Source organism: Bacidia gigantensis (genome assembly GCF_019456465.1).
Source record: "Bacidia gigantensis strain McMullin 20006 chromosome Unknown contig_246, whole genome shotgun sequence".
NCBI classification, from domain to species: domain Eukaryota; kingdom Fungi; phylum Ascomycota; class Lecanoromycetes; order Lecanorales; family Ramalinaceae; genus Bacidia; species Bacidia gigantensis.
Window position 1 is genome coordinate 1272782 of NW_025408602.1, and position 25133 is coordinate 1297914.

At 49.8% G+C, this 25133-nt stretch overlaps 9 protein-coding genes across 9 annotated transcripts; 4 read left to right on the forward strand and 5 right to left on the reverse strand.

Annotated features, from left to right (window-relative positions):
- Positions 1 to 200: 200 nt before the first annotated feature.
- On the reverse strand, positions 201 to 2645 carry RHP54 (DNA repair protein rhp54; the record flags this gene model as incomplete). Its single annotated transcript, XM_044814518.1, has 1 exon — positions 201 to 2645. The coding sequence occupies one exon, from the start codon at positions 2643 to 2645 to the stop codon at positions 201 to 203; it is 2445 nt and encodes an 814-aa protein (XP_044668668.1).
- Positions 2646 to 3135: 490 nt separating this feature from the next.
- KY384_006022 (uncharacterized protein) lies at positions 3136 to 4988 on the reverse strand (the record flags this gene model as incomplete). The annotated part of the gene is made up of 6 exons (XM_044814519.1): positions 3136 to 3269; positions 3329 to 3482; positions 3527 to 4096; positions 4163 to 4339; positions 4444 to 4514; positions 4781 to 4988. The coding sequence occupies 6 exons, from the start codon at positions 4986 to 4988 to the stop codon at positions 3136 to 3138; spliced, it is 1314 nt and encodes a 437-aa protein (XP_044668669.1).
- A 1064-nt stretch (positions 4989 to 6052) lies between these two features.
- Positions 6053 to 8203, forward strand: KY384_006023 (uncharacterized protein; the record flags this gene model as incomplete). Its single annotated transcript, XM_044814520.1, has 4 exons — positions 6053 to 6119; positions 6186 to 6390; positions 6741 to 6843; positions 7514 to 8203. The coding sequence occupies 4 exons, from the start codon at positions 6053 to 6055 to the stop codon at positions 8201 to 8203; spliced, it is 1065 nt and encodes a 354-aa protein (XP_044668670.1).
- A 115-nt stretch (positions 8204 to 8318) lies between these two features.
- KY384_006024 (uncharacterized protein) lies at positions 8319 to 9838 on the reverse strand (the record flags this gene model as incomplete). The annotated part of the gene is made up of 2 exons (XM_044814521.1): positions 8319 to 8624; positions 8657 to 9838. The coding sequence occupies 2 exons, from the start codon at positions 9836 to 9838 to the stop codon at positions 8319 to 8321; spliced, it is 1488 nt and encodes a 495-aa protein (XP_044668671.1).
- A 258-nt stretch (positions 9839 to 10096) lies between these two features.
- On the forward strand, positions 10097 to 11741 carry KY384_006025 (uncharacterized protein; the record flags this gene model as incomplete). The annotated part of the gene is made up of 2 exons (XM_044814522.1): positions 10097 to 11472; positions 11522 to 11741. The coding sequence occupies 2 exons, from the start codon at positions 10097 to 10099 to the stop codon at positions 11739 to 11741; spliced, it is 1596 nt and encodes a 531-aa protein (XP_044668672.1).
- A 319-nt stretch (positions 11742 to 12060) lies between these two features.
- Positions 12061 to 13293, reverse strand: KY384_006026 (uncharacterized protein; the record flags this gene model as incomplete). The annotated part of the gene is made up of 1 exon (XM_044814523.1): positions 12061 to 13293. One exon carries the CDS (start codon positions 13291 to 13293, stop codon positions 12061 to 12063), a length of 1233 nt encoding a protein of 410 aa, XP_044668673.1.
- A 755-nt stretch (positions 13294 to 14048) lies between these two features.
- KY384_006027 (uncharacterized protein) lies at positions 14049 to 17170 on the reverse strand (the record flags this gene model as incomplete). Its single annotated transcript, XM_044814524.1, has 3 exons — positions 14049 to 14986; positions 15050 to 15198; positions 15249 to 17170. 3 exons carry the CDS (start codon positions 17168 to 17170, stop codon positions 14049 to 14051), a joined length of 3009 nt encoding a protein of 1002 aa, XP_044668674.1.
- Positions 17171 to 18060: 890 nt separating this feature from the next.
- KY384_006028 (uncharacterized protein) lies at positions 18061 to 19845 on the forward strand (the record flags this gene model as incomplete). Its single annotated transcript, XM_044814525.1, has 2 exons — positions 18061 to 18359; positions 18417 to 19845. The coding sequence occupies 2 exons, from the start codon at positions 18061 to 18063 to the stop codon at positions 19843 to 19845; spliced, it is 1728 nt and encodes a 575-aa protein (XP_044668675.1).
- Positions 19846 to 22880: 3035 nt separating this feature from the next.
- PHO5 (acid phosphatase pho5) lies at positions 22881 to 24796 on the forward strand (the record flags this gene model as incomplete). The annotated part of the gene is made up of 4 exons (XM_044814526.1): positions 22881 to 23413; positions 23463 to 23966; positions 24032 to 24339; positions 24393 to 24796. The coding sequence occupies 4 exons, from the start codon at positions 22881 to 22883 to the stop codon at positions 24794 to 24796; spliced, it is 1749 nt and encodes a 582-aa protein (XP_044668676.1).
- Positions 24797 to 25133: the final 337 nt, after the last annotated feature.

Genomic DNA, 25133 nt, shown 5'->3' on the forward strand with positions numbered 1-25133 from the left:
CAATTTACATATCATTATGCTTTGCGGCGCCAAATGCAGGATACGTGAATCAAGCTTGGTGGAATGTGCCAGTGAGGGCCGAAAGCCACCAGGATCCCCTGGACGAGAGCCGTATACAATGGCAACGTGCAATGTGCAAGGCTAGATCCTGATCGAGGAAAGCAAAACAGCGCTCCCCAAAAGAATGCGGCGTGCATCAGTCAATGGCTGATGAATTGGAACACGGCACTGACGTCCTTCTCCTTCGTCTCTTGCCGGAGCAAAAGATCCTGAATGCCTCCGAGTGGTCCACTCTCACCGTCGTTGACGAAATGATTCCAGCTACTTGTATCGCCATACATCATGGCTGGCGCTTTCATAGTCTGCCTTCCATCTTCTTTCCTGCAACGCTTACACTTGAATGTGTCGTGTGTGTCGCTCGTGGTCCCGGGCTTGAACTGGAAGAGCTCCCGGAGGCTGTCCAGTGTGAAATGGCGTTCAACGTCTTCAGCACTATCCACCACACAGGATGAGAGTGATTGCTTGTGAGATTGGCGTTGGAAGATCTTCTCCTCGATGGATCCAGTGCCAATGAAGCGGTAAACGAAGCAGTCTTTCTTCTGCCCATCGCGCCAGACACGAGCGAGTGCTTGCTGGTCCGCTGCAGGGTTCCAATCAGGATCGAACAAAACAAGACGATTTGCACCGATGAGGTTCAGGCCACACCCTCCAGCTTTGCTACTTAGGAGGAAGATGAACTCTTCCCCATCCGGATCATTGAACTTGTCGACAAGCTTTTGCCGCTTGTTAACATTCATGGTGCCGTCAAGGCGTAAGCAGCCATATTGTCGCGAACGACAAAGTTTGTCAAATAGGTCTAGAGTCTGGGTGTAATTGCTAATAAGAACGATCTTATCATTGGTGTCTGCACGGATGCGGGCTAACATTCGGTCCAGGACCTGCATTTTGCCAGAGTACCAGACCTTAACGTCACGATCTCGTCCCCGAGAGTCTTTGGGTACAAAATCATCCGGAAGGAAGTCATCACAGCCTGGAAGATCGTCTGGTAGAGATAGAAGGTCCGGATGATTGCACAGTTTCTTGAGCATACCAATAGCTTTCAATGGCTGACTGCCTTTGCCGCGAAGAAGCGATTTGATATCCGGACTTTGTATGAAGTGGTTGTAGAGCTTCAATTGGAATGGGCTGAGGTTGCAGAAAACGACATGCTCGTATTTGACCGGTAGGTACTTTGAGAGGATGTCATTCGTTCGGCGAATAATGAACCTGTTCACAAGCTCGAGCAGTTCACGAAGTCGCTCATCGCCTTTCTGGCGATCGGCATCCGATCCTGCTGCATCACGACCGCGAAGAATAGGGATCTCGTACTGCTTTCTGAATTCCATGCGAGTACCGAGAAGATTGGGATTCGCAAAGTTGAGCAGAGAGAAATATTCTGACAGATCGTTTTGGATAGGGGTCCCCGAGAGAATGACGCGTCTGCTGACATTCAGTCCATTCAATGCCTCAAATGTCTGGGACTCTCCATTCTTCAAACGATGACCCTCATCACATAGTAACAAGCCAATAGGGGTACTCTTCAGCTCATCCACGTTGAGGCGTAATGTCTCATACGATACGATGAGTACAGGTCTGACCACAGCTCTTCCACTAGCGATGCACCATTGTCGAAGCTGTAAAGTTAGCTCAGCTTTCGAGGCTTTTCCGTCGATGGCGAAAGGGGTTACGGCGTCCTTGCCGAGCCATTTCACGAGCTCATTTGCCCAGTTGCGCACCAGACTAGACGGGCATGCAATTATACACTTTGATATCGTACTTTTGCCTGGTTCGGGGGATTGTTTCAAGAGAGTCCACATCAAGGTAATGCACTGTAGAGTCTTCCCGAGACCCATCTCATCTGCCATAATGCACCCGTTCGCCTTCTCATCGATCAGCCCGGTGGCACAGCGATATAGAAATTTGACACCTTCAACTTGATGCGGCCGTAAGACTTTTGCAAGCCTTGGATCAATGACGACAGGTATTTTGGGGTGCTCATCAGTGATCTGTTTCTTCAAGCCTAAAATGTCTGCCAGGCTCTTGTGCATCAACGGCACATCCAGCTTCGGTTTTGAATCTTCTCCGCCCGCTTCTTGTGCCGGATCTTTGATTTTAGGCCCCCCATCTACTGTAGGATCATAGAGTACTATGGCAAATTCCCCACTAGGATCGTGTAATGCCTTGGCCACGAATACCGCTCCTGTCCGAAGCCCAAGTGTTGGTGGTGGTCGAGTGGGATTATAAGTGCCTAACGATTTATTGATCAATGGCACAGCAAAGCGTTGACGAAATTGCGTTTCTTTATCTTTGACTTTGAATGTGGGAAATTTGTTGGCATCTCTGTTGCTCAAGGCCAGTCTCTCCTCGTTTGTCCAAGCCGCTTTCCCGTCTTCTATACTGCCATCCGCATCAGCGTAGCTGACCTTTCGCCTTTTGCGTACTGGCTTTTCCGAGGCCCGAGTGGGTGTACTACTACCTGGACACCTGAATGGCGTTATTAGACGGTCTATTGACTTTGGTCCTCCACCATAAAGTCGCGCGGGCTTTTGCACAGGCGGTGTATTTTCCTTGTTCGCCTGAGCGTCCGAGATATGGTTTTGATGCATTATTTGTATCTGCAATCGCAAGACGGACGCCTCCTTTTGGTAGGTAGTCCGTCAAGTCCGCATGTTCATAGGTCTAAACACAAAGTTTCGCCACCAAAGCGCGCAAATCTCACGGCAGCACGTGACGTACTATTCCAAAAGAGGCAAGAGAGGTGAAAGATGGTGAGACTTGGTGAGGCTATGAGGGAAGGGTTTCGTGAGACTTAATAATCTATATTACCGCGAAATGACCATACGACTTCTGTTTACCGACAAGATTATTGCATTCATTTTGTATCCTGCACAGCAGGCAGTCTATCTCATGGACAATGTGGACCTAATTAGCCATTTGAAGGGCGTAGTAATACACCGAGAGAACCATTTTCCCGCACACTTTTTCCCTTCCTTGACTACTTCATCCCTTGCAATGTTGAGAAGGAGAAAAACTTCTGGGTACGACAGATTGACGTCCAGTAATGCTGCATCGCGTGCGCAGAGACTGAATGCGATATCACATGATTTGTTCCTGGGTCAAGCCGCCAGTTTCTTCGGTACCCTCCATGACATCTCCGGCTTCGGGGTTGAAGTATTTCACAAAAGTCAAGCCAAGAGGACGGCCGCCATATTGATACCCGGTAAATTTGGCTAACAAGAGTCAGTACCGTGGCACCTTTATCTGGACTCCCATTGGGCATTCGACTTACAGATGGCTGTTTCTGAATTATCAGCGGAGTCGAATTGAACGACACCAGTGCCTTTGGATCGTCCGTTGGACTCATACTGTATCTCTGCTCGCTCAACTTTCCCAATGGTTTGAAATAGCTCGATCAGATCATCATTGCTTGTTGACCAAGGGAGCTGTCAAATGTTAGCATAGCTAAAGGAGCTGCGAGGGTACTTACGTTTCGAACGTAGATAATTTCACTCCTTTCGCCACCAGAAGTTGCATTGTCCGTGAAGGAGTTCGGAGGTGCGGCAGGAGCGGCATGGTCGAAGCCACCACCTTGATGGCCACCATATCCTCCACCACCGAAGCCGCCTCTTCCGCCTCCTCCATAACCGCCGCCGAAACCACCTCGACCACCAAAGCCTCCGCGAGCACCGAAGCCACCACGCCCAAAACCACCTCCACCTCCGCCATAGCCTCCACGGCCAAAGCCGCCGCCAGGTGGGCCTGCAAAACGATCTTCGCGGACCTCAAGCATACGTCCTTGCCAGTCATAACCATTGAATTGAGCAATAGCGTTACGAGCGTCATCAGCTGTTTCAAACGCGACAATACCTGAGCCCTTTGGTCGGCCGTCGGGGGTTAGGTGAACATCTGCACGGATCACAGCGCCTTGTTGTGCTGAAGCGAAGACGTCAACAGGCACTCTTAGACTGTCTTCTTGTGTGAGGGATCTGGGGGCAAGAGACTTACCTGCTTGTCGGAACAAGTCCTTCAGATCTTGCCAACCGACATTGTAAGGAAGCTAACATTATTGTCAGCAAACACACTGTTTACAGTAGCAACGAAGGGCTTCTCGGTTTCAACGAACGTTGCTGATGAAAAGTTGTTTCCCGCCGCCTGATGGTGGCCCTCCGTAACCACCTCCTCCAGCATGCCCTCCGGGACCGCCGGGGCCGCCACCGAAGCCGCCACCACGTGGAGGCCCGCCTTCGTAGCCGCCTCGACCAGCCGGTGGTCCAGTGAATCGTGGTTCCGCCTCACGGTCCTGCGGATCAAGACAAGTCAGTAACAACCGGAACTTTAGGACGTTGAAGAAGAGAAAAGGAAATCTAGTGCTATCGCATACCTCTCGAACATAAACTAGCCTACCCATGAGGTTTTGGTTGCTGAGCGTGTTGACCGCGTTTTGAGCTTGTTCTCTGGTGGCATACTCCACAATCCTAACAATTGTCAGTGGATTTGAGACCAGGACACGACGTTGAGACATACCCGCATCCCTACATATACCCACGGGACAAGTCCCCATCCGTCAATCCAACTTCCTTAACCAAAAACAAAAGAAACCGGAAGTTCCAGCCATCATATATAGGCGCCCACCTTCGACATTCCATTGGGAAGTAATAGCACATCGGCAAAGAGCACTTCGCCCGCTAGCAGAAATTCAGTATGACATCGATCAAGTCTAAAAGGTTATTTTTCTGCTTACCTTGTCTCATAAAGTCTTTTAAGTGATGCCACTTGACATCGTAGGAAAGGTTGCCGACATAGACGCGGCGTTCTTGTTGTGAGGATTCGCGTACTGAAGCCATCATTTGCTCTTTTGCCTGTGCTCGCTCTTCAAAGGACCGTGCTGGAGGGGCTCCTCCACCTCGACTATGGTTGGATCCGGAATATCCGCCAGCCCCACCAGGCATAGGTGACCGAGAACGACGATCACTACGGCGGTAGTCTTCACGGCTACGGGAGCGGCTTCTCGGAGAGTAAGAACGACGACGCCGAGGGCTTCTAGATCGACGCCTTGGTGAACGAGAGCGGTCGCGCTGTAATGATGGTGATAGATTAGTTTGATAGAGTCTTACAAAAGAAAGTTCGGCGTCCCAAATTGCATTTTGAGAAGGCTGAAGAGATATTGTAAGGAGGTAGAAAGGCCACGTTCATCCTAGGCGGACGAGGGACCACATGGTCTCAGCAGTCGATGCCCAGCCGAGAGCCGGGGGACAGGATCATGACCCAAGGTCCTGACGGGTAGCCAGGCTCCGAGCTGGCAAAATGAAGTTGCAATTTTACATGCATAGCCAACATGGGTCTTATTACAAGAAGAGATTCTGACTTACAGTGTAAGGGCGATATACGTCTGCTGATTCTAAAGTAAGAACATAAGCCTTTACTTGACAGGTAGTGGTAATAGCATTCAATTGGTGGAACGTGCAAATTGAATTATGTTTCAAGCTCAGCAACGGCGGAATAGCCGTAGCCAGGCGATGTTCCAAAGCGGCGACGTCAGTGCTTCATGGGAAAGAACTACCCTTAGTGCGCATGAAAAAAGAGAGGGGAAGGACAAACCCATGGCTACAAATCTCTCAGGCGATTGCCGAGAAGGTGTTAATTCGGTAAAGCGGTGAACGAGATCGAGGATTCTGGTTGCAAGACTCGTTGACTGAGAGTTGGTGCGAGGTTTGGTGTGCAGGGATGGCGCACAGATGGGAAACTGTCTGCAGCACTTCGGCTGGGCCGAACTTTCGGGACTTCTAGGCAGTTCTTGACCAACCAGTCAGATGTACACAACCCCAATATTTCTGCTTGCAGCGTAGCGATGGATAGTCTCAATTGTGGTGGAGTGGGGGCTTCAGAAGAATCTTCTCCGCCGAGATTTTGCCTTGTTTTCGATTGGTGAAGGGGGGAGTGAGGGGGACCAACTAGACCTGCAACATGTTCGAGTCTGATCAGCATCTTGAAACCTGCGTGAAATAGGGCGACCATGGATCAGAGCAACGTCGGCCTGGAGTCGGCCTACTTACTTCTGGACCGTGAGTGGTCACGATGTGGTATGAAGTCTGACAGCTGAACGGTTGAAATTTCCTGATTGACGCACAGGTTCTGATCGCTGGCAGGGTTTACGAAGCGGTATGGCCCAGGCAGGCTAGAGGAGAAAGCTGGAGTGGTGCATTTGCAGGATGGAGAGCTCCTGTGGAGAAAGAAGAAAAAGTTCACGCAAGCTAAAAAGGCCATCAGCCTTATCGTCAAAGCGCGGGATAGAGGCTTGGCATTTGATGGAGGCTTTCTCGGCACTACGAATGCCTCCACTCTTGCAATCCGGTCTGTCTGAGGAGTGGATTACAAAGTGGCACAAGCGCTGAGGTAAGGACCTTCATCAGGCGTGCTGGATGACACGCATGGATTCTATCCACCATGGATAGTATTGAATGTTGCGAACCGTTGTGACACTAACGGTCGCTGCAGACTGTGGCTAGCTGGTCGACCAATTTGGTTTCTTGACCAAAACTAGGTGAAATCGGCCGCAAAGGTGGCTTGCGGCTCGGCTTGAGACTGAGCTGAGTTTTGCCACAGATATGCAAGCCATCGATGGTCTTCCTAATAAGCTGACTCAAGTCGGAAGTGTCTATCTCTCCTCACGGCGCCTAGCCGACCATACACCAGCTGCATAGGATCTCGAATCCTGCGTATGTACGTACGCTTCTCGAAATGCTCACACCGAGATTCCTGCAAAGTGATCTGACTCCCTACCCAGCTTCCATATTCGTACAGAGCGTAATCCTCTGCAGTGCTGATTGGATCATTTAAGTTGAGCCTCCTGCGGCCAATCAGTGGCCTGCGAGATGGTCTGCTTTCCAAGGCTGAAAGAAATGAACGGCAGATCTCCCGCCTTGAGATGCCTAAAGATTAATGTTGCCCTCCATCGAGTCCACCCTTCATTAAACAATAATCAAAAAGGCTCATTCTGCACGCCAGGAGCCAATACATTGTCGTGGTGGTGGGAGAGACGGCCTCCCCGCGGCTGGGGCGCTGAAGCACATGCATTAGCCTGCCTTGTCGAGAGCATAGGTCATTAGATAGAGTACAAGCGTACGAGTACGACTTTGACCTCAGACCAGAGCAAGAGCTAGGAGCTGTGACCGGTAGCCAGACAAGTCAAACCGCCCAATATCACCGAGCTAAACTGCCGCTTTTTTGCGAGAGTGAATAATGAATAATGCGCGTGTATAAAAGTTATGAGCGAGGAACGCGCAGTCATGCGCGCTAGTCGGAGTAACGGGCCGCAATCCAAATCAAAACCCGCGCATGTGACTTCCCCATCTCCAGAGTCTATGATACGACCCTTAATGGCAGATGGCAGATGGCAGATGCATTATCTCCTTTGAGATCACGTCTGTTACGTCTCGCGATTTCGGTTCGCAGACAGCATGTCCCATCAACAAAGGGCTACTATCATTCATCTGCGTTTGAGCAGCCCTCGCCGTACAGTCCATCAAAATCTGCCATCCTATCCTCCGCATTGAAGCATGTTCCTGCGCATGGCTTCACTGAGCAATCCCTTAGACTTGGAGCGCAAGACGCCGGCTTCTTGCCCATATCCACAAATCTTTTCCCCGACGGCGCCTTCTCCCTCGTCAGCTACCACCTCACGACCCAGCGCCTCAGCCTCTCTAACCAGTTCCAACGCCCGGACATCTCGCCTGCGACCAATGAAGCGCCAAGCGATATGCTTCAACGGCTTCAGACAATCGCTCTTCACCGCCTACATGCAAACATCCCATATATCTCTCAATATCAATCTGCACTCGCGCTCCTCTCACTCCCTTCGAACGTGTCCTCAGGCCTGAAAGAGCTGGCTCGCTTGGCAGACGAGATTCTTTATTTGGCAGGTAGCACCACTGTCACGACCGCCTGGTTCACTGATCGCGCGGCGCTGGCGAGCATCTATGCTAGTGCGGAACTGTATATGACGCAGGACAAAAGCAAAGGCTTCGTCGAGACGGACGCCTTTCTGCAAAGAAGACTAGATGAGGCTGATAAGGTCCGAAGAGCTGGGGGAATGGTAGGACAGTGGGTCGGAATGCAAGTGGGGGGGCTGATCGACGGGTTGAGGAGTAAAGGGGCCTGGATATGACACCGTTGTCCACATTCCATTTCGAAAGGTAGCCGGCAGAATTCCCGTCTAAATAACTTGAATTTAGATTTTTGACGCGATCGCTACAAGACATGTATCAACCGGCCACTGCCATCTATTTCTCGGCAAAATGTTGCAGCCTCAACCGCTCTTTCAATTTAGGAACCTGTCGATCGGACAAGACCCGTTCGATCCTAAAGCCTTCCGAGCTCACTTTTTTCAAATTGGTCCCTTGTTGCTCAGACGACAGGTTGTCATCCGTCGCGGCCGTGCTGCTCTCTTCTGCCAGCAAGGCCGCTTTCCTCATCTCTGCCTTTCCTTCCAAATAGAGCTGATTGACTCGTGTCCATATATCCTTCACACCCCTCAAATTCCACCACATCTTCATGACCTCCCCCTGGCTCCCTGCCGATCTCTCACTCTTGTACGACCGATATACTCTAGAAACTTGACCGTGAGCTCATCAAACTGAATCCCTTGGTTCTGCATTTCCTGAAGCAGATCGGCTAGGCCGTACAGATCTTGTTGCTGCGACCACTTTGCGTAGAGGACTTCACTGTAAAGGCTTGTGGATGCGCCCAGGACGTAGCTGATTGAGCCCATAGATTTGATCTTTGGGAGGAGAGCGAGGGTGTAGGGGCTTGCGGGAAATTTGCTACGCCAAATACGAAGGGCTTCGAGGTTGAGGTATGTATAAGCCTCTTGAAGTATGGCGATGAGGCTGCGGCTCGGAAGAATTATAGAACCGGCTGTCAAGGGCGAGAATACTGCTTTGGTCACTGACCCAAGGTCCTGCTGCATGGTGTCGAGACTGGCAGGGGTCTTAGACTTTCGCCTGCTGTGTTTAGATGGAGGCTTTCGTTCTTCCTCTTCGCGTGCCATTTGTGTGGTCATTTGTGTGACCATGCTGAAGACTTCAGTCTCCAAAACATCCCAGACCCCTGCATCTGTGGTAGCATCGTCCAAGCTGGTCCTGATCGAAGTTCTATATGCTACTACCGCAGTTGGCAATTTTTCTTCTAAATTAGAAGCATGCTTGATACGGGCCTGCTTTGTTCTTGCATCTTCGAGCGTTGACGGACGGAGATGATCTCTTTTGACCGGAGCCTCATCTTGATCGCGCAGACTCTCCACTGCTTTCGGTTGATCTCGCGCCTTTGCAAAGTTGCGCCCAAAATCTTCTTGTTGGTCTTGAAATTCGATGGCTGCTTCGAAGATGCTGTTAAGTTCTTCATGGGGATCGTTCACGTTTGCAGATATATTCGATAAGTCACAATCCTCATCATTCTCTTGTCGTTGATGTCGAGAGCCAGTCGCTATTCGATGAAATGTCAATCTCTCAGAGGCGGTAAGGGTAGATCTTCGACGAGGCAAAAGTTCACTGTTCCCAAAAAATCCATCAGAGCCGAGCAGATGCCCGCTGCCGAGGGCGTTGTCATCGAAAGAGATATCGTAACTGCCATTCGTCTCTGTGTTGTATCGACGGTAATGCTGTAATGATCTGACTCTTTTTTTGGTGTGCAGGTGAACAGGCCTCGATGCTGCAAGATTCAGGTATGGAGATGATAATAAGGTTCTGGTGCAGTATAGTATGGGGACGCATTCTGCGATCATATGAATCTGGCTGGACGACATGTATCCCGTGCGGGGTATTCAAATATCTGCGGCAGCATGTTACAAGCGAGTTTATGATAACTTCATGAAGCTTCAGTATCATTGACCAATCACGACACAGCAGAGTCATTACACATCCCGCTAGATTCAAATAGGAAATTACTAAACGCGAAATCATGACGCGCAGGTGGATGGAGAACAGCCTCTGCACATGCTCACCGCGGTGAGGCGAATACAACACCGTTGCAATCACGAGCCAAACACTTAGCGGTCATAGTCATGGGCAGAAGATCGGAGCCAAAGATAGAATCTGAAATAGATGACTACGAGCGTCAGCGTCAAGAAAATATCGCCCAACGTAACAAGTTATTGAAAGATCTTGCGCTTGATGCGCGAGCTGCAGGACTTGGTCCTAAGCCAGCCTCGAAACCTCCAACTAAAAGTAGCTCACACAAGAAGAGGCCGGCTCCAAGGAAGATTGAAGATGTGGCGCCGACGAGAACATCGTCACGGCTGAAGGGAATTGTCGCAGATAGTGAGGTAGCAAAGCGAAAGGCAGAAGAAGAGCATGTCGCCGTCCGAGAGGCAGAGCGGATCAAGAGGCAGCGGAAGACCGGGGACATGAGTCTTGGTGATGTGGTAGTCCGGGGTGATGGCTGGGACAAGGATAAGAACTTTCTCGTCGATGTCTTCAGGAGAGGCGCAAATCCGTACGAGCGCACATTCGATGCCACCGAGGTCAAGGAGACAACCAATAAGGAGGTCAAGGCTTTGAGAGAGCAGATGAGCGGACTGGAAATCTACGAAGGCTTTGAGCCTAATCAGATCAAGATCACTGAGGAGAGAATCTATTCTCTAGGCTTTCATCCCACAACAGACAAAGCTCTTGTGTTTGCTGGGGACAAGATGGGTAACTTGGGCATCTTCGATGCTTCTCAGAAGTCGACCACGAAACAAGAGGCCAACGGCGTCAAGCACGAGGATGATGAGGAAGATGAAGATGACAGCAAGCCGGCAATCACGACATTCAAGACCCATACGCGCACAATCTCATCGTTTCAATTCTCACCCGACAATCCATCTCATCTCTATACTTGCTCCTATGATTCTTCATTGCGCCTTCTCGACCTGAACAAATCAACGTCGGTTGAGCTCTATGGCCCTGAAGATGCATCCATTGACGAGCCGCTTTCCGGAGTCGAGATCGATCCTTCCAACCCCAAGCTCGTATACTTCTCCCGTCTTGATGGTTTTGTAGGACGAATTGATACCCGAGCCAAACCCCAGACAACCGAAGTATACGAACTATCAGAGAAGAAGATCGGCGGCTTCTCTCTGCATCCCGGTCAACCACATTTCATAGCCACCGCTTCTCTCGATCGGTATCTGCGAATATGGGATCTGCGAAAGTTAAGTGGAGCCCGAAGTAGGCAACTGCCTGCCTTAATTGGTGAGCACGAGAGTAGGCTTAGTGTCAGTCATGCCGCGTTCAATTCAGCAGGGCAAGTAGCAACCGCTAGCTACGACGACACCATCAAGATCCACACTTTCGATGGCTTAGGCAGCTTCAAGCCTGGCCAGAATATATCGGAGGAAAACGTGCGGCCAAGTACTGTCGTCAAGCACAACAATCAGACTGGAAGATGGGTGACAATGTATGTATTCGAGCATCACTCTAGTTGCAGCAGCGCTAATACGACCTAGTCTCCGAGCCCAATGGCAACGCCATCCCCCAGACTCCATCCACCGGTTCTGTATAGGCAACATGAATCGCTTCGTCGACGTGTACACCTCAAGCGGCGAACAGCTCGCCCAGCTCGGAGGCGACGGCATCACTGCCGTGCCGGCCGTGGCGCAGTTCCATCCCACGCAGCAGTGGATCGGCGCTGGGACAGCCAGCGGCAAGCTGTGCCTTTGGATGTGATATGTTCGCGAGCCTTGTGTCTTCGGCATAGCGTTGGTGTGGCCCTTGCTTGGATAGCCACTCTTGTATTTGCGTCATCTGAGCCAATGTGTATGTATATACTCATCGTATTCGAAATACTAAAGGACATAGCAATCAGGGATTGTCTTTCACCCCGTGGCTGGTTCTGACTTGGACGCCGAGAGGCTGCCTTCAGACACGCGGTGAGCGCGCAGTCTCAGAGGTCGGAGGGATAGCATGGTGCAAACACCTCGTTTGACATTCGCCAATCTCAGGGGCGATACGGATTGCTAGTTCAGGTCAGCACCCCAGCGCCAAATCATCTCATTGCGAAGTGATCGCCTACCTCCAAAGCATTCAAGTCTCCTTCAAGATTGCACAAAGCGTACTGCAGGCTTTTCTGACTGCTGGACAACGTGCGGTTGTCTGCCTCAACCTCCTCGTATCTGCGCTGCTTGATGCTTTGCTGAACGTGGTTAATGAAGAATTGGGCAAGAGCTCGCTTTCTCAATTTCGCATTCTCCTGGCTTTCAATCTTGGTTCTCGAATGAATCGCATCAATCAATTTATTTTGCTGAACTAACAAGGTGTCTCTTTTAGAGACTTCGAGCTGCATTTCTTTGATGTGGCCGTTATGCTTGGCTTCAGTGTCGCGGACGCTGCTGTGCAGTACCTCAATCTTATTGTCTCTTTGTTCAAGATTTTGCGCTTGCGTCTCAACCTCCTCCTGCAGGTTGTAATTTTTCCTTCTCTCGTGGTCAAGAGTCTGCGCTTGCATGTCAACTTCCTCTTGCAAGTTATGGTTTCTTTCTCTCTGCTGGTCGAGAGCCTGGGCTTGCATGTCAACTTTTTCTTGCAAGTCAGAATCTCTTCTTCTCTGCCGGTCATTCTCCTTTTTGAAGATGTCAGACTCCTCCTCATGATGTTTACTTGCAGATTCGAGCTCTGCTATTTCCGCTTCCTGCGAGCTCGACAAGCAGGAGAGGCGGGCGATTTCTGCAAGGTGCTTGTTTGCTGTGTCTTCTTGCATTCTCAGCTTGTTGAGAAAGACCTCACATTTGAACTCCAGAGGCTTCACTTTGGCACGAAGCTTTTTGTTCTTGGCCTCTTCGTGGTGCAACTGCTCTGTAATATCTCTCAAGTCAGACTCGAGCTTGATGGCATCTTCCAAAGCTGTGTCTCTCTCTTCCTTGACGACTGCGAGCTTTAGGGATTTCTTAGTCTGATATCGGGAGGCTCCATAGTCATTGAAATATTGAAGATCCTCGAAGAATTCGGTAGCTTTGTCCTCGTCCTGTTCTCCACGATGGTTGCGTTTGCACAATAGTAAGTTTGCAATTGGCATGATATGCTTTAGCTTTATGTCAGAAGGGTCTTGCTGGCCTAATCTGGAGACAAGTCTCCTAATCTCATGATCCAATGTTTGGTTCAAGGGATTCCTGCACCGGACTCCTTTAAGAGTCAAGCCTCGACACGTCGTCTCGTTTAGATTAAGATTAAAGACAAGGCAAGGATCCCAGGAGAACGATTCAATTGGAGACATTGGGGCCATGATTAGCCAAGGCTTGGGGGCAGTCTACCACAACAGGCAATGAAATAACGACGACAAGAAAGTATCGGGCGGATTGTCATGCGCATTTATATCTTTCCACGCAAGCCTGGCTGCCAAGTTTAGCTGATTGGAGTGGATGGAGGGCGCAGTCGCTGGTACGGCACTGCCATACGAGCGACGTGTGATTGGGAGGCTAGGTGCATGAACGTGCATGAGGCTATATCTAACCCCGTGGCTGTAACCCCCCTTCCCCCACCACATCTCGTCAACGCGCCTGAAACTGAACGTCCATCCTGATCATTGGCATCAAAGGCAGCAACTTTCGATTCGAAACCAGGCCAGCGCAACGTGAGACAGATAACCGCCAACGCCGGGTGCGTGCAATTCATCTTGTAGACAAGGCAGACTCGGCAAGCCTTGCTATGCTTTTGCCCCTTGATCGTCCTCTCGGGGCAATACATTGGTCATGAACCACGCTGAGTTCCGTCTATTATTTTCGTCGCGAGGCGGCACTGGCCTGCCCCAAGCCTCTCAATTGGCGAATAGAAAGAAGTAAGGCACCAAACATAAACAGAAGCTAGTCTAATTTTGACGCATTGGATTGTTCTGTCCAATACATTGCGGGCTATCCACTATCTAGAGAACAAATCAAAGCTGCTAAGCGTTGCAAACATATTACCAAACATTTTCAGTGGAGCTGTCAGCAATCCACATACGGCCCAAAGCCTTAAGATATCGACCATGTAAGGGTTGTTTCAGTATGACAAAGGATCAGGATTGTCGTCCATGCCTAAGCTCGTTGGGGTCGTTGCCTCAATCACAGACGTGATTGACGACTGGCTGGTCGAGGACGCCGAGTCTAATCTTGGTACGATCTCGAAGACCTCGTGGGTTGATGATTGACCTCCCGCGGTGCGATCGAATGTCCATTCACTCGTGGCGTTCAATTTGGAAGTCATTGATTCTTCTACACTGGCAAGGTTTTGTAATGTGCTGGCCTCGTCTGATACATTCTTTAGCCAGGCCTCGCGGAGAGATAAGCCTAAAGCCAGCGCCACCGGACGAGCAACACTATTGCCTACTATTTTGAATTGGTCAGCAATTGAGCCGAGTATGACCTCCGTATCAGGGACTCCCTGACCCCTTCGCGCCTCAAGGATTGTGAGCAATCGGTGGTCATCCCAATGTAGACAAGTCCCACCAACTCCATCCTCCGGTCTAATTGCTGTTGTAATGGTAGGAAAAAGTCGCTTTCGTCTTAACCTGGTCCAGGCTTTAGAAGATTCGCTCGTTCGGATATGATTAGTCCATGAGAAATTGTCAATGATGATCTGTGGTATCCAGCCCTTCTTGTAGGAAGCGAGGAACCCTTGCCCTTCAGGAAATCTTGGGACACAAGATATGCACGTCTTGTTCAACACAGACATGGTTCTGGACATGCGGTGGTCTGGGAAGGCAATAGGAACAACGCCTGCATCAATTGATGGCAAGTCAGCTGTCGCTTGCTCTGCTGATACGTAGCTGAAGGGTGTCCGGACATGAAGACGCGCCCCAAACTTAAGTCCATTCGCGGTTCGTCCCAGGCTCCCGGCCATCACGGATTCTGGGTGGCCATGTGTTTGCAACGGTTCTCGAAGTGGGCTTGTTCCAGGTGCAGTCACAGAGATGAATATTCGGGTTCTAGCTTGTGGAGCTCCGTATGACCACGCATCAAGCGCAAACGTCCGGACTTAGTATCCCATGCCCACGAATGCACAAAGAACAGCCGCAAGAACGTTCTTGTCTTCGGGGCCGTAAGCCATACCCTTCACGTTCTCGAGCAACGCGTGTTTCGGGCGGTAGAAGTCAATGAAAGAGACTACTGAGGCAACCAATGATTCATTAAGAAGACCTCCTTCATTTCCCCTACAGAACTCATTAGTCTAACGTGTCTCAGAAATACGGAGAAATCTCACTTGATAGGGTTCAACAGCGAAAAGCCCTGACAAGGACTACCGGCGATGACGAACTCCACCTCCCCAACTTGGGCGACTAAGCCATCGTGTTCGTTGCCTCTTAAAGCTTCACTTAGATACTGATTTACCGAGCCATGGAAAAGCTTTGTATTGGGGTCAAACATATTGGCTTTGTAGGTGTTAATTGCTTCGCTGCAGTGATCGACAGCCCATTCACATTTAGCCACGCCGGCTTCTTCGATACCACGGCCGAAATTGCCGCCTCCGCAGAATACATCCAGAGTCCTCAGAGGTTTCTGCGTAGGACATTGAATAGGATCCCAGCCTTGAATTACTTCAGACCGGGGGAAACGCAAATTTTCCAGAACCGTGCCATTCGTTTCCATCGAGCAAATGAAGTAATGGTCTCCTTGACCTTGGCGGTTGTATGGCGCAGCAATATCGCCGGTGTCACGTATGTCACAAGGGTAAAATCGAACGTGACAAGGTCTGTCGACCCTTTGAAGAGGCACTGTGTCAAAGCGATTGGTGTATACAAGCTCGTTGAGCGCCGCAAGAGGCACACCAAAATCGCGCCTTCTCCGTAAGAGCAGCCTTACTCTGTAAGTTTTCTCAAATGGATCATAACTCGCGATAACAGCAGGTTCCAGCACCGACTTCTTTCCTGGATTGCGCTTGGTATAGAGGATTGTCTGCCCAGGCAGAAATTGCCTGGTAGGCTTATTTCTGGTCTTACAAGCACACTGAAAATGTGCGTCCTCGAGAGTCACCCATTCGGCGTCGTCTGCAACATATCTTTGACGACAAAAGAAATCACCCCTGTTTGACTCAGGGCATCCATAAAAATCAACGAGCGGCTGTCTGATAATGTCAGTGGTGAACGAGGCGGCGTCACCACAATTGCAATGATCACTTAGAAAGAGTTCGTTTGCAAAGGGATACCGCATTTTCATGCAAGCTGTGTCGCCAGGTTCATAGAGCCACAGCAGGCCAAGCTTGAAGCCTTCTGGAGTCGTATCGATACTTTGGACATATGCGTACCATTCTTGGGCTTTCGTCTTCCAAACACTATCTTGGTCTGGCGGGATCGCCACAACGTCACCGACTCCAACTTGAGCTGCATTTGAAAAAGTCTTGCTCTCGCATCCGCGCCTTTTAATTGCACTCTTGATGTTCGGCAACTTTCTACCATTCGCAAAATTAAGTCCGGAAGGTTCTTGGAGGTGCAAGTACCTTGCCCATGGTAGACTTTTAAAGCACTCGTATACGTATGGAGTCACTGTCGTCTTGCGATGCAGGATCCCTTTTCCAGAAGTGATCATTTGCTGGGCATCAAGACGTCTTTCGACCCTTTTTGGAACTGCTGATAGGTGCTTTGGATGGATTTCTTGCCAGAGAGGCTGTGTGAGGTATGTCTCATTGACCTGTGAAGCCTGACAGTGCAGAAAAACTGCTTGGTTCGCAATCACTCGACGGAAGTCACGATCACCATACTGTGACCTCCAGTTCTTTACGGACGGAGCAAAAGGGTAAGTCTTCGCTAGCCATGAATCAAAGTCGCTTTGATAATTCAAAAGGTGAGTAGCCCCTACAGAGAACATGTAATCAATGACATGCTTAGCCAGATCCGCCATCCATAGGAACCAGTTATGATACCGCTGATACTCCGGCTTTGGCCTTCGAACTCTATACCAGACGTCCGTTCTTCGACTTTCAAGGCTTTGAATCCAGATATTGTCATCCACGCTGGCGCTTTGTGTATCCTCATATCCTCCAATAGACAGCAGATTGAACGGCACATGCTCGAGGTAATATCCTTTTCCTTCGTGGGAGACGATACCATCAAAAAGGAAATGTGATACATTCGATTCATTAAATTCATGCAGAGCTACCATTTCATTGGAGCCAGTGGCCTCAATCATCCCTTTGAGTTTTTCAGAATATCTTTGACGATGCGGTCTGTAAATGCAGAAATTATCAAGATCGGCTTCCACAAAGCAGTTTGAGGCTCCATCATCGACAGTGGTACTATCCTTGAGAACGGCCGTCAGTCAGTGACTGCGCCCATCTCTCGAGCGCCATTTACACAATCATACCAGAATTTCTTTCAAGACCTCGTGCTCGGTCGAACGAGAAGTTGAAGGTTCATGGTGCTGGTAGAGTGATTTCGGATATGTGAGTTGGGATATTCTCACAGACTCCAGAACATGTTTTCGTCCTCGCTTTGGTTCGTCGAACCCATCTGACGGCAAATCTGAAGAGACTGAAGTGTCGTCTGCAGTAGCCCTTTTCCGTTTTCGACTACGAATTTTCTTGTCATAGGGTTTGATACCTTCTTCACTATCTGGTCTGGTACTCATGTTCTCTATGTTAGGTGACACACAAACGCGTAGAAGGTCGAAGCGACCGCAATCACTATGCAATTTGAAATCAAGCTTCAGATATCATTCCACGTCGCGGTCAAGCTAGATTTGGCCTGCTTGACATTATTCACGCCGTTCATGAATGTGAGTTTCAATCGTGACGCCGCCATAAATATGAGAAAGCGCGTGCATGAGCAGTATGGAATCCATGAAAGCCATTTCGAGTGATATTTCTAGCAAAAGTGATTTCCTGCAAACCGTCAACGCGTAAAAGCATCCACGCTAGTGCTAGTGCCAGTGAAGTCTTGGCAGGAGTTCCGACGGAGCGGGCAGGGCGGGCAAAATGCCCGTCATCTCCTCGTCCCTGTTCAAGTTCAGCTGGCGCTGCAACATCATCATATGCCTTAGATTGTCCTTGGTATCCTGTATATTTTGATGGCTTCGTGACAATGGCTTTGGCTTCCGCTCCATCAACCCCAGATCGAGGGCTCCACCCTTTTCAGATCCGTCGGGCGTTTACAGCACCCATCAAAGGGTCCAAAAGACCCTCGCTGCCGGCAGAAGCAGAGGCCCAGGGTGCAGAAACCTTATTCGAACATACTGCTGCAAAAATCGTCTCCTTCAATACGTCTGGTAGTTCAGGCCGTCAATTTTCTGCGGCCAGTCACGCATGGTCGCAAGGCAATGAAGAACCTCCAGATTCCCTTCCGTGGGCCAGTCTGACTGAGAGAACGATTGCCGCAGGCAAGTAAAGAGCCCGTTTGTCTAATAGCAAATGCTAAGATCACGATTCAGGTCCACTGAGTGTCTATCGCGTTCTCGGCTCCGTTGCATTCCTCCGCTCTGGGTCCACACTTCACCCAATCCTCGCCAAATCCCAATGTTGGTGCGTTGATGGCGTTTCGAAATTTGTTCTACGAATCAGAGCTTACAGCTACTACCGCATTGAGCTTCCTTTCTCAAATGACGAGGAGGGAAAGCAGGTTGAGGATTTCAAGATCGTGCTTGACAAGGTGCTGCAATACGAGAAGACCCCATGTCCCTTCAAAAGAAGTTTTACGGTTGATTTGCCCGAAGCTCCCGAGACTCCTGTGAAAATGATTCCGTGGACGCCAAAGCGCAGGTTTGAGGCTCGGCAAACCAGTCTTTCTCAGACTCCAGAGCTAGAGACGCATGGTCACGACGCAAGGCAAACTCCTCCAGATCTCGCCACAAGGCCACCGTGGAAACCCGAGGAAGGTCCTATCCATCACAGTCCTCCTATCAAGGTTGCGGACTACCCCCTGGAGGGTTCTGATGCAAGCCGTAGAAATAGCGAGATTGATAATCTAGAATCGGAAACAGCTGGCGTAGACGTCCTAGTTCAGCAAAATCTTTTGGAGCAGATGCATAGCAACATCAAGAAGCCAGTGCGTCCGGCTACTCTTTCGGTTGGACGCGTAGCTACCGCGCCGCCGCAATTGTTCTTACAGACAAGACCTTGCTCGTCGATTCACAACGACGTTTCCAGCGCTAAAGCAACAGTTGAAAAGAGTACGTCTGATTCCTCATCCAGCGTGGATTCATTTTGTTCCTTTCGTAGCCCTGAGTCTCCCTCGACGCCATCCCCTTCTGCTTATGAGTCTTCGGAGGGTGGTTTGCATGTCTCACGAACCCGTGGCCACGAACAGAATCACCCTGAAACCACAACCTTACCTAGAGATCGTTGGGATCTAAATGAAGCGTCTCCTGAAACGCCAATCTGTAGTCGCACTACATCTACCTCAACTAAAGATGATACCTTACTACCCGAGTTCACTACTGACTCCCTTACACGCTCACCACCTGGTCTGCGCGTACGACAGCATTTCCTGAGGCGTCGCACACAATCTCCGCTTCCGCCTTCGGCAAATCTTTACGTTCCGTATTCTCCGAAGGACAGCATTTCGGGCAACCACCTCACAACTGCGATTCTACAGCGAACTTGCTCACTTTTGCTTGGACCTCCTGTGCATCTCGTGGCATTGATGTTGAGAATAGCAAAGCGAATTACGCATGGTGCACTTCAAGGCTACGCATTTGGGCATGGAGAGCGTGGCGAGAAGATCCCTTGTTCATGGGATTTTTCCAGTGACGCAAGCGAGGGAGGCGAGGACTGCTTCGACGAGGATGATTATGGTACCAGCCTTGACAAATCAGTCTCTGGTGATTCAGTCAGATTGCAGACCGCAGGCGGAAGCTGGGAGATCGACTGAACCTAATCTCTGGTATTGACGGGAGGAGTAGATTTCGACTCAATGATGTATTACATTATAACCATTTACAGGTCCTTTGAGGCGACGAATTACGAATGGTATGGCTCAGCACGATGGTATTTATTTCGTCTTGTGTACATTCACGATCCCTTTCTGAAATATTCGGAACTGTTAGCACGAATAGCATACTGAAAATATCTGTCAGTACTCGAGGCTGTCACTATATGTGGTGTCAAGAGACCGCAGGGCTCTGACATTACTGCGGCCATACTGCTCTTTAATTCCGTTCAAGTATTCATATTTCACTTTAACTCAATCGTTGATACATTGATATATTGATGTGACTTTCACCTTCCTTCCAAAATTCTACAGACCCAATCTCCTTTAGCATTAACATGATTGTTTCTTTTCATGTATTTTTCTCAAGTGCAAAACGCGTCTTCAGTATGACACTGATTGCTGTTGATCTGGTGTACAGGTGTTGACACACTATCATTCACTCTCTTTCTACAAAAAACTATCTTGAGCTCACTTTTTGACACATCTCTCTACAAGTGAGGTCTCCTCATCTGCCCTTCATAACATACTCCAAGAATGCAATGGCCTTCTTCACAGTATAGAACATCTTACAGTAATATGTCCAATTCTTCGTATGTGCCTTGACGATCAAAACTTAGTTGCGTGACGATGATGGGCAATTCTCTATCTCAGTTCCGGTCCATGCAGAGTCCTCTTGAATCACCAACACAGCAGAATCTTCAAAAGACCGAGCCAAGATCAAAGATGGCATGGAAATCGGGATACGAGTACAACACCATGGTACTGCGCGAATTAAAGGGCGTCCTAAAGCGACGCGGATTGCCTAGAGGTGGCAAGAAAGAAACTTTGGTTGCTCGACTGGTGGAATATGACCGCGAGCAGTGAGTACACGAGATAGAATCGCTATTTGAAAACCGCTGACATAGAAAACAGCCCTTTTCGCTTCCTCGATCTACCGCCGGAAATTAGGAATATGATATACAAAATCGTTACTCTTCACAACGACATTGAGCCCGGACGGCTCCGAAGCAAGTTCATTACTCCTGGAGACCGCAATCGTGCCATGATACAGCAGCCTAATCTTCTCAAGACCTGTCGGTTAGTGCGAAAAGAGGCGATTCTCCTTTTCTTTCAATGTCGCCCCTTCCACATCCTAGTGGAGAGTCGTAGGAACATGGACGAAGCATCAAAAACTCTAACAGTCCTCGTGCGCTGGCTCAAGAAGCTGGAAACGTTACGGAACAGTATGCAGGCTCTTGCAATCACGTTCAGAGGCTCTTTTGATCCAACATGGAGCATGTACATAGATTGGCTTCTCAGGAAATTGCCTTGTTCGACAACGATTCACTTACATTGCCTTCGTTTCCGGGACTTCGGTAAGCTTTTGTCAATTCAAAGAACATTCCATCGTCTGCATGCCGCACGAGTTCCAGAGCTGCATCATGAACGCTGTTGGTACTATCCATGGAAGGGGCAGATATGTGAACCGGCAAAGTCATACAGCTTGATATTCGCGGCACGTCAAACCACTTGTTCAGCATTGCAAAGCACAAAAGCAAGGACTAGTCCACCTCAGAATGGCCCTGTTCTTCCTAGCCCTCCATCCCCCGGGAGTCACGGCGGACAGATTTGCGACAACTGTGGCCACTCGGCTACCGGGAGTCGTCAATGACGAGACTCTGGAAAGAGAGAAATGACGAGACTCGGGAAAGAGGAAGTGAGGGAAATAACCGGTCACTCTTGAGATACAATAAGCGTTGAGACTTGAGAGGTTTCCCGATGGTCAAAGTGAGCGTAGGTTTGGTGGAGGAGATATCTTGACCTTCTGTTGTCTGACCAGCATGGAAGCGCGGTGTTTTGTCGACAGCTTCATTATCAGCTCACCTGAATCCATCAGCTAGCATTATTTGCAGCGACGGCGATATCAGCTAGCAATGACCAAAAGGGACTAGTGCGCCCTAGCGTTTAGCGGATATTTCTTGGCAGAACGTGGCCAAATTGGCGTTTCTGATTGGAACGTCATGTCCTCTGCTTGTCTATGATATTCCTACCCTCCCTTATCTCAGACCCTGGGTTCGCCGCTGTCAGCCCGAGGTTCGATGGAGGAACCTTTGCCACGCCCGAATTCGCAAGAATTGCTTCTGGAAGATGAGCAGGAAGTTCCTGAGCGCTGCCAAAGCCATCCAAAAATGCCAAGGGTGCAATATCACGGACGAGCAAAGCTTCAGATGCTTGAGCCTTTGGCATTTCGTCCAAGCTCTTTAAGCCAAGCGACTTACCCCCATGCCTGCCTTTTAGCTCTCCAACAAATGGCCGCTGCTCAGTAGTCACAGCTATCGAGGATCGAGGATCTTCGCCTTGGCAAGTGGCCAAGTGCCTCGTCGATGTCTCGAATGTGGCAGGTCCGCCGAATGAGGTCTGAACGCCGCTAATAAGCCTGACGATACTCGCTCGAGGCAAATGGCAGGCCGGCCTGACGGATCGGGCGTGGCCGGTTGGGTGCTCGCATGTGCAGGACACGAAAGCCTGAATGGGCAAAAGCAGAGAGTGATCCAGTGTAGTGGAGTTCGTGGAGTTGCAACAACCGAGATCTAGGCTCTTTTCACCACTTTTGCCCTCGTTTACCCCCATTCAATATGTAACAGCTCTAATGCCAAGCTAGACATGCGCGCCATGTGCTCCAATATCATTCGTGATTGGCCTCGAGCCTCCGCTGCAGCCCATCTTTCTAGTAAGGTTCGACTTGTCTAAAGAGTTGTCTGGAGTTGGCTACAGATCTGTCTTGAGTAGTGCGCCCGCACCTCATCTCTGACCCGTTTCCTATATCATATCAACCCTCCACCACACCTCTCGATCGTTCTTCCCTCTCTCTTTGGTCGAAGTGCTTGGCAAGACGAAGCATTTCCTGTCGCCACTAAACCCCCCCAAATCTCTAGTCGACGCCTCGTAGCGTCCAGTCCTCAAGCACTTGGGTTGACTGATCAAAGCCTGGCGCTATGGCTACCGGTAAAACCGCCGGTGGGAACGCTGCATTTCACAACTTCAACAATGATTTTGCTCACATTGCCGATCCTAACGAACGTCGAAGGCTCGCCCTCGCAGAAATAGACAAGGCACCTTTCGGCTGGTACCATGTCAGAGCTTGTGTGGTCGCCGGTATCGGTTTCTTCACTGACGCATACGATATCTTCGCCATCAATTTGGTGACCGCTATGTTGGGTGTTGTCTACTGGCAAAGCGCAAAGAGCAAACCTGGTACCATCCCCAACAACTCGGATACCGCTATTAAGGTTGCCACCTCCGGTGGGACAGTACTTGGCCAAGTCGGCTTTGGTATCCTAGCCGATCTGGTGGGACGTAAGAAGATGTATGGTCTCGAGCTCATCATCATCATCTTCGCCACTTTGGCTCAATCGCTCTCGTCCAACTCTGCAGCCATATCTGTGGTTGGTCTGATCATTTTCTGGCGTGTTCTAATGGGTGTCGGTATTGGAGGAGACTATCCTTTGTCCTCCATTATCACGTCTGAGTAAGCTAACCGTACTTTCGCAATACGTGAGGTTCTGACAAAAGAATAGGTTCGCCACTACAAAATGGAGAGGGGCCATGATGGGATCTGTCTTTGCTATGCAGGGTTTCGGCCAGTTCGCGGCTGCGATGATTGCCCTCATCGTGACATCCGGATTCAAGGAATCTCTTGAAACCGCTTCATCGGCCTCCAAGTGCGACGGTGTCTGTAGGCTAGCTGTGGACAAGATGTGGCGGATCATCATCGGATTTGGCGCTGTCCCCGGCTGCATCGCGCTGTACTACCGCCTGACCATTCCCGAGACACCCCGCTACACCTTCGACGTCTCTCGGGATGTTGAGAAAGGAAGCGAGGATGTTAAAGCGTACTTTGAGCACAAGGGCGAAGGTAAACCTGATGAACTCCGACAGGCTGCTGTGGTCAAAGACTCCCAGGAACGCTATGAAGCTCCCAAGGCTTCCTGGGCAGATGTATGGCGCCACTACAAGCAGTGGAAGCACGGCAAAGTATTGCTTGGTACTGCAGGTTCATGGTTTTTCCTCGATATTGCCTTGTGAGTATCTTCGCCTTCGTGCAAATATTAAGTACTTTGGGATTGGTGAATCTAATGTAGTGCAGTTACGGTCTGGGTTTGAACAATTCTACCATCTTGGCGGCTATCGGCTACGCCAAAGGCAAGAACATGTACAAGGTCTTCTACAATACAGCTGTCGGCAATTTGATCTTGGTTTGCGCCGGATCCATTCCCGGCTACTGGCTTACTGTCGCCACTGTCGACACTATCGGTCGCAAGACTATCCAATTCATGGGATTCACGATGTTGACGATCCTCTTCATCATCATTGGTTTCGCGTATGAGAAACTTCTCAAGGTCGAAGGAGCACTCATCTTCCTCTATGTGCTTGCTCAATTGTTCTTCAATTTCGGTACGTCACCTTACCTGAGTCCCTTGATTGCGTCAGCTAACAGAGCTATGTAGGACCCAACGCCACGACCTTCATTGTTCCCGGAGAGTGTTTCCCAACGCGGTATCGCTCCAGCTCTCACGGTATCTCGGCAGCTTCTGGCAAAGTTGGTGCTATCATCGCGCAATGTGTCTTCGGTCCTCTTCGTCAGAAAGGCGCACCGCCCGGATCCACAGAGTCTCCATGGCTCAACCATATCATGCAGATCTTCGCTTTGTTCATGTTGTGTGGTATCTTTACGACTTTCTTGATCCCTGAAACGAAGAGAAAGACGCTCGAAGAGTTGGCCGGTGAGGTTCCAGGAACTCCGAACTATGACCCCATCTCTGCAGGACATGGCACGGCACAATATAGAGGAAGTGATGACGTTCACCAAGGCAGTAACGGTGATAGCTCAAGGGATGAGAAAACTGTGTAGATTAAATCTGTGACTATGATAGAGCATCAGGAGACGGCACGGAGAATGGTTTGATTTGTAGGACCTAGCTTTTATGCGTAGCTATACCAATCAAGTAAATACTGACTAAATTGTCGTTCTCGATGTGCTCCATTACTGGTACGTGTTCCAACCGATACGCACTAAAATTGGCACCAGTTGGATCCTCTCTGCCCCTTTTCGGTCAGTTGGATGCTGGGCTTGGCAGTGATATTCCCGGCGTTCAATCCAACGGTAGACTAAGGTACCAAGGCACCCCGCCAGACCCCGCCAAGCTGTCTGATAAGACGAACTACGTCAGTTGGATATGATAGCTCAA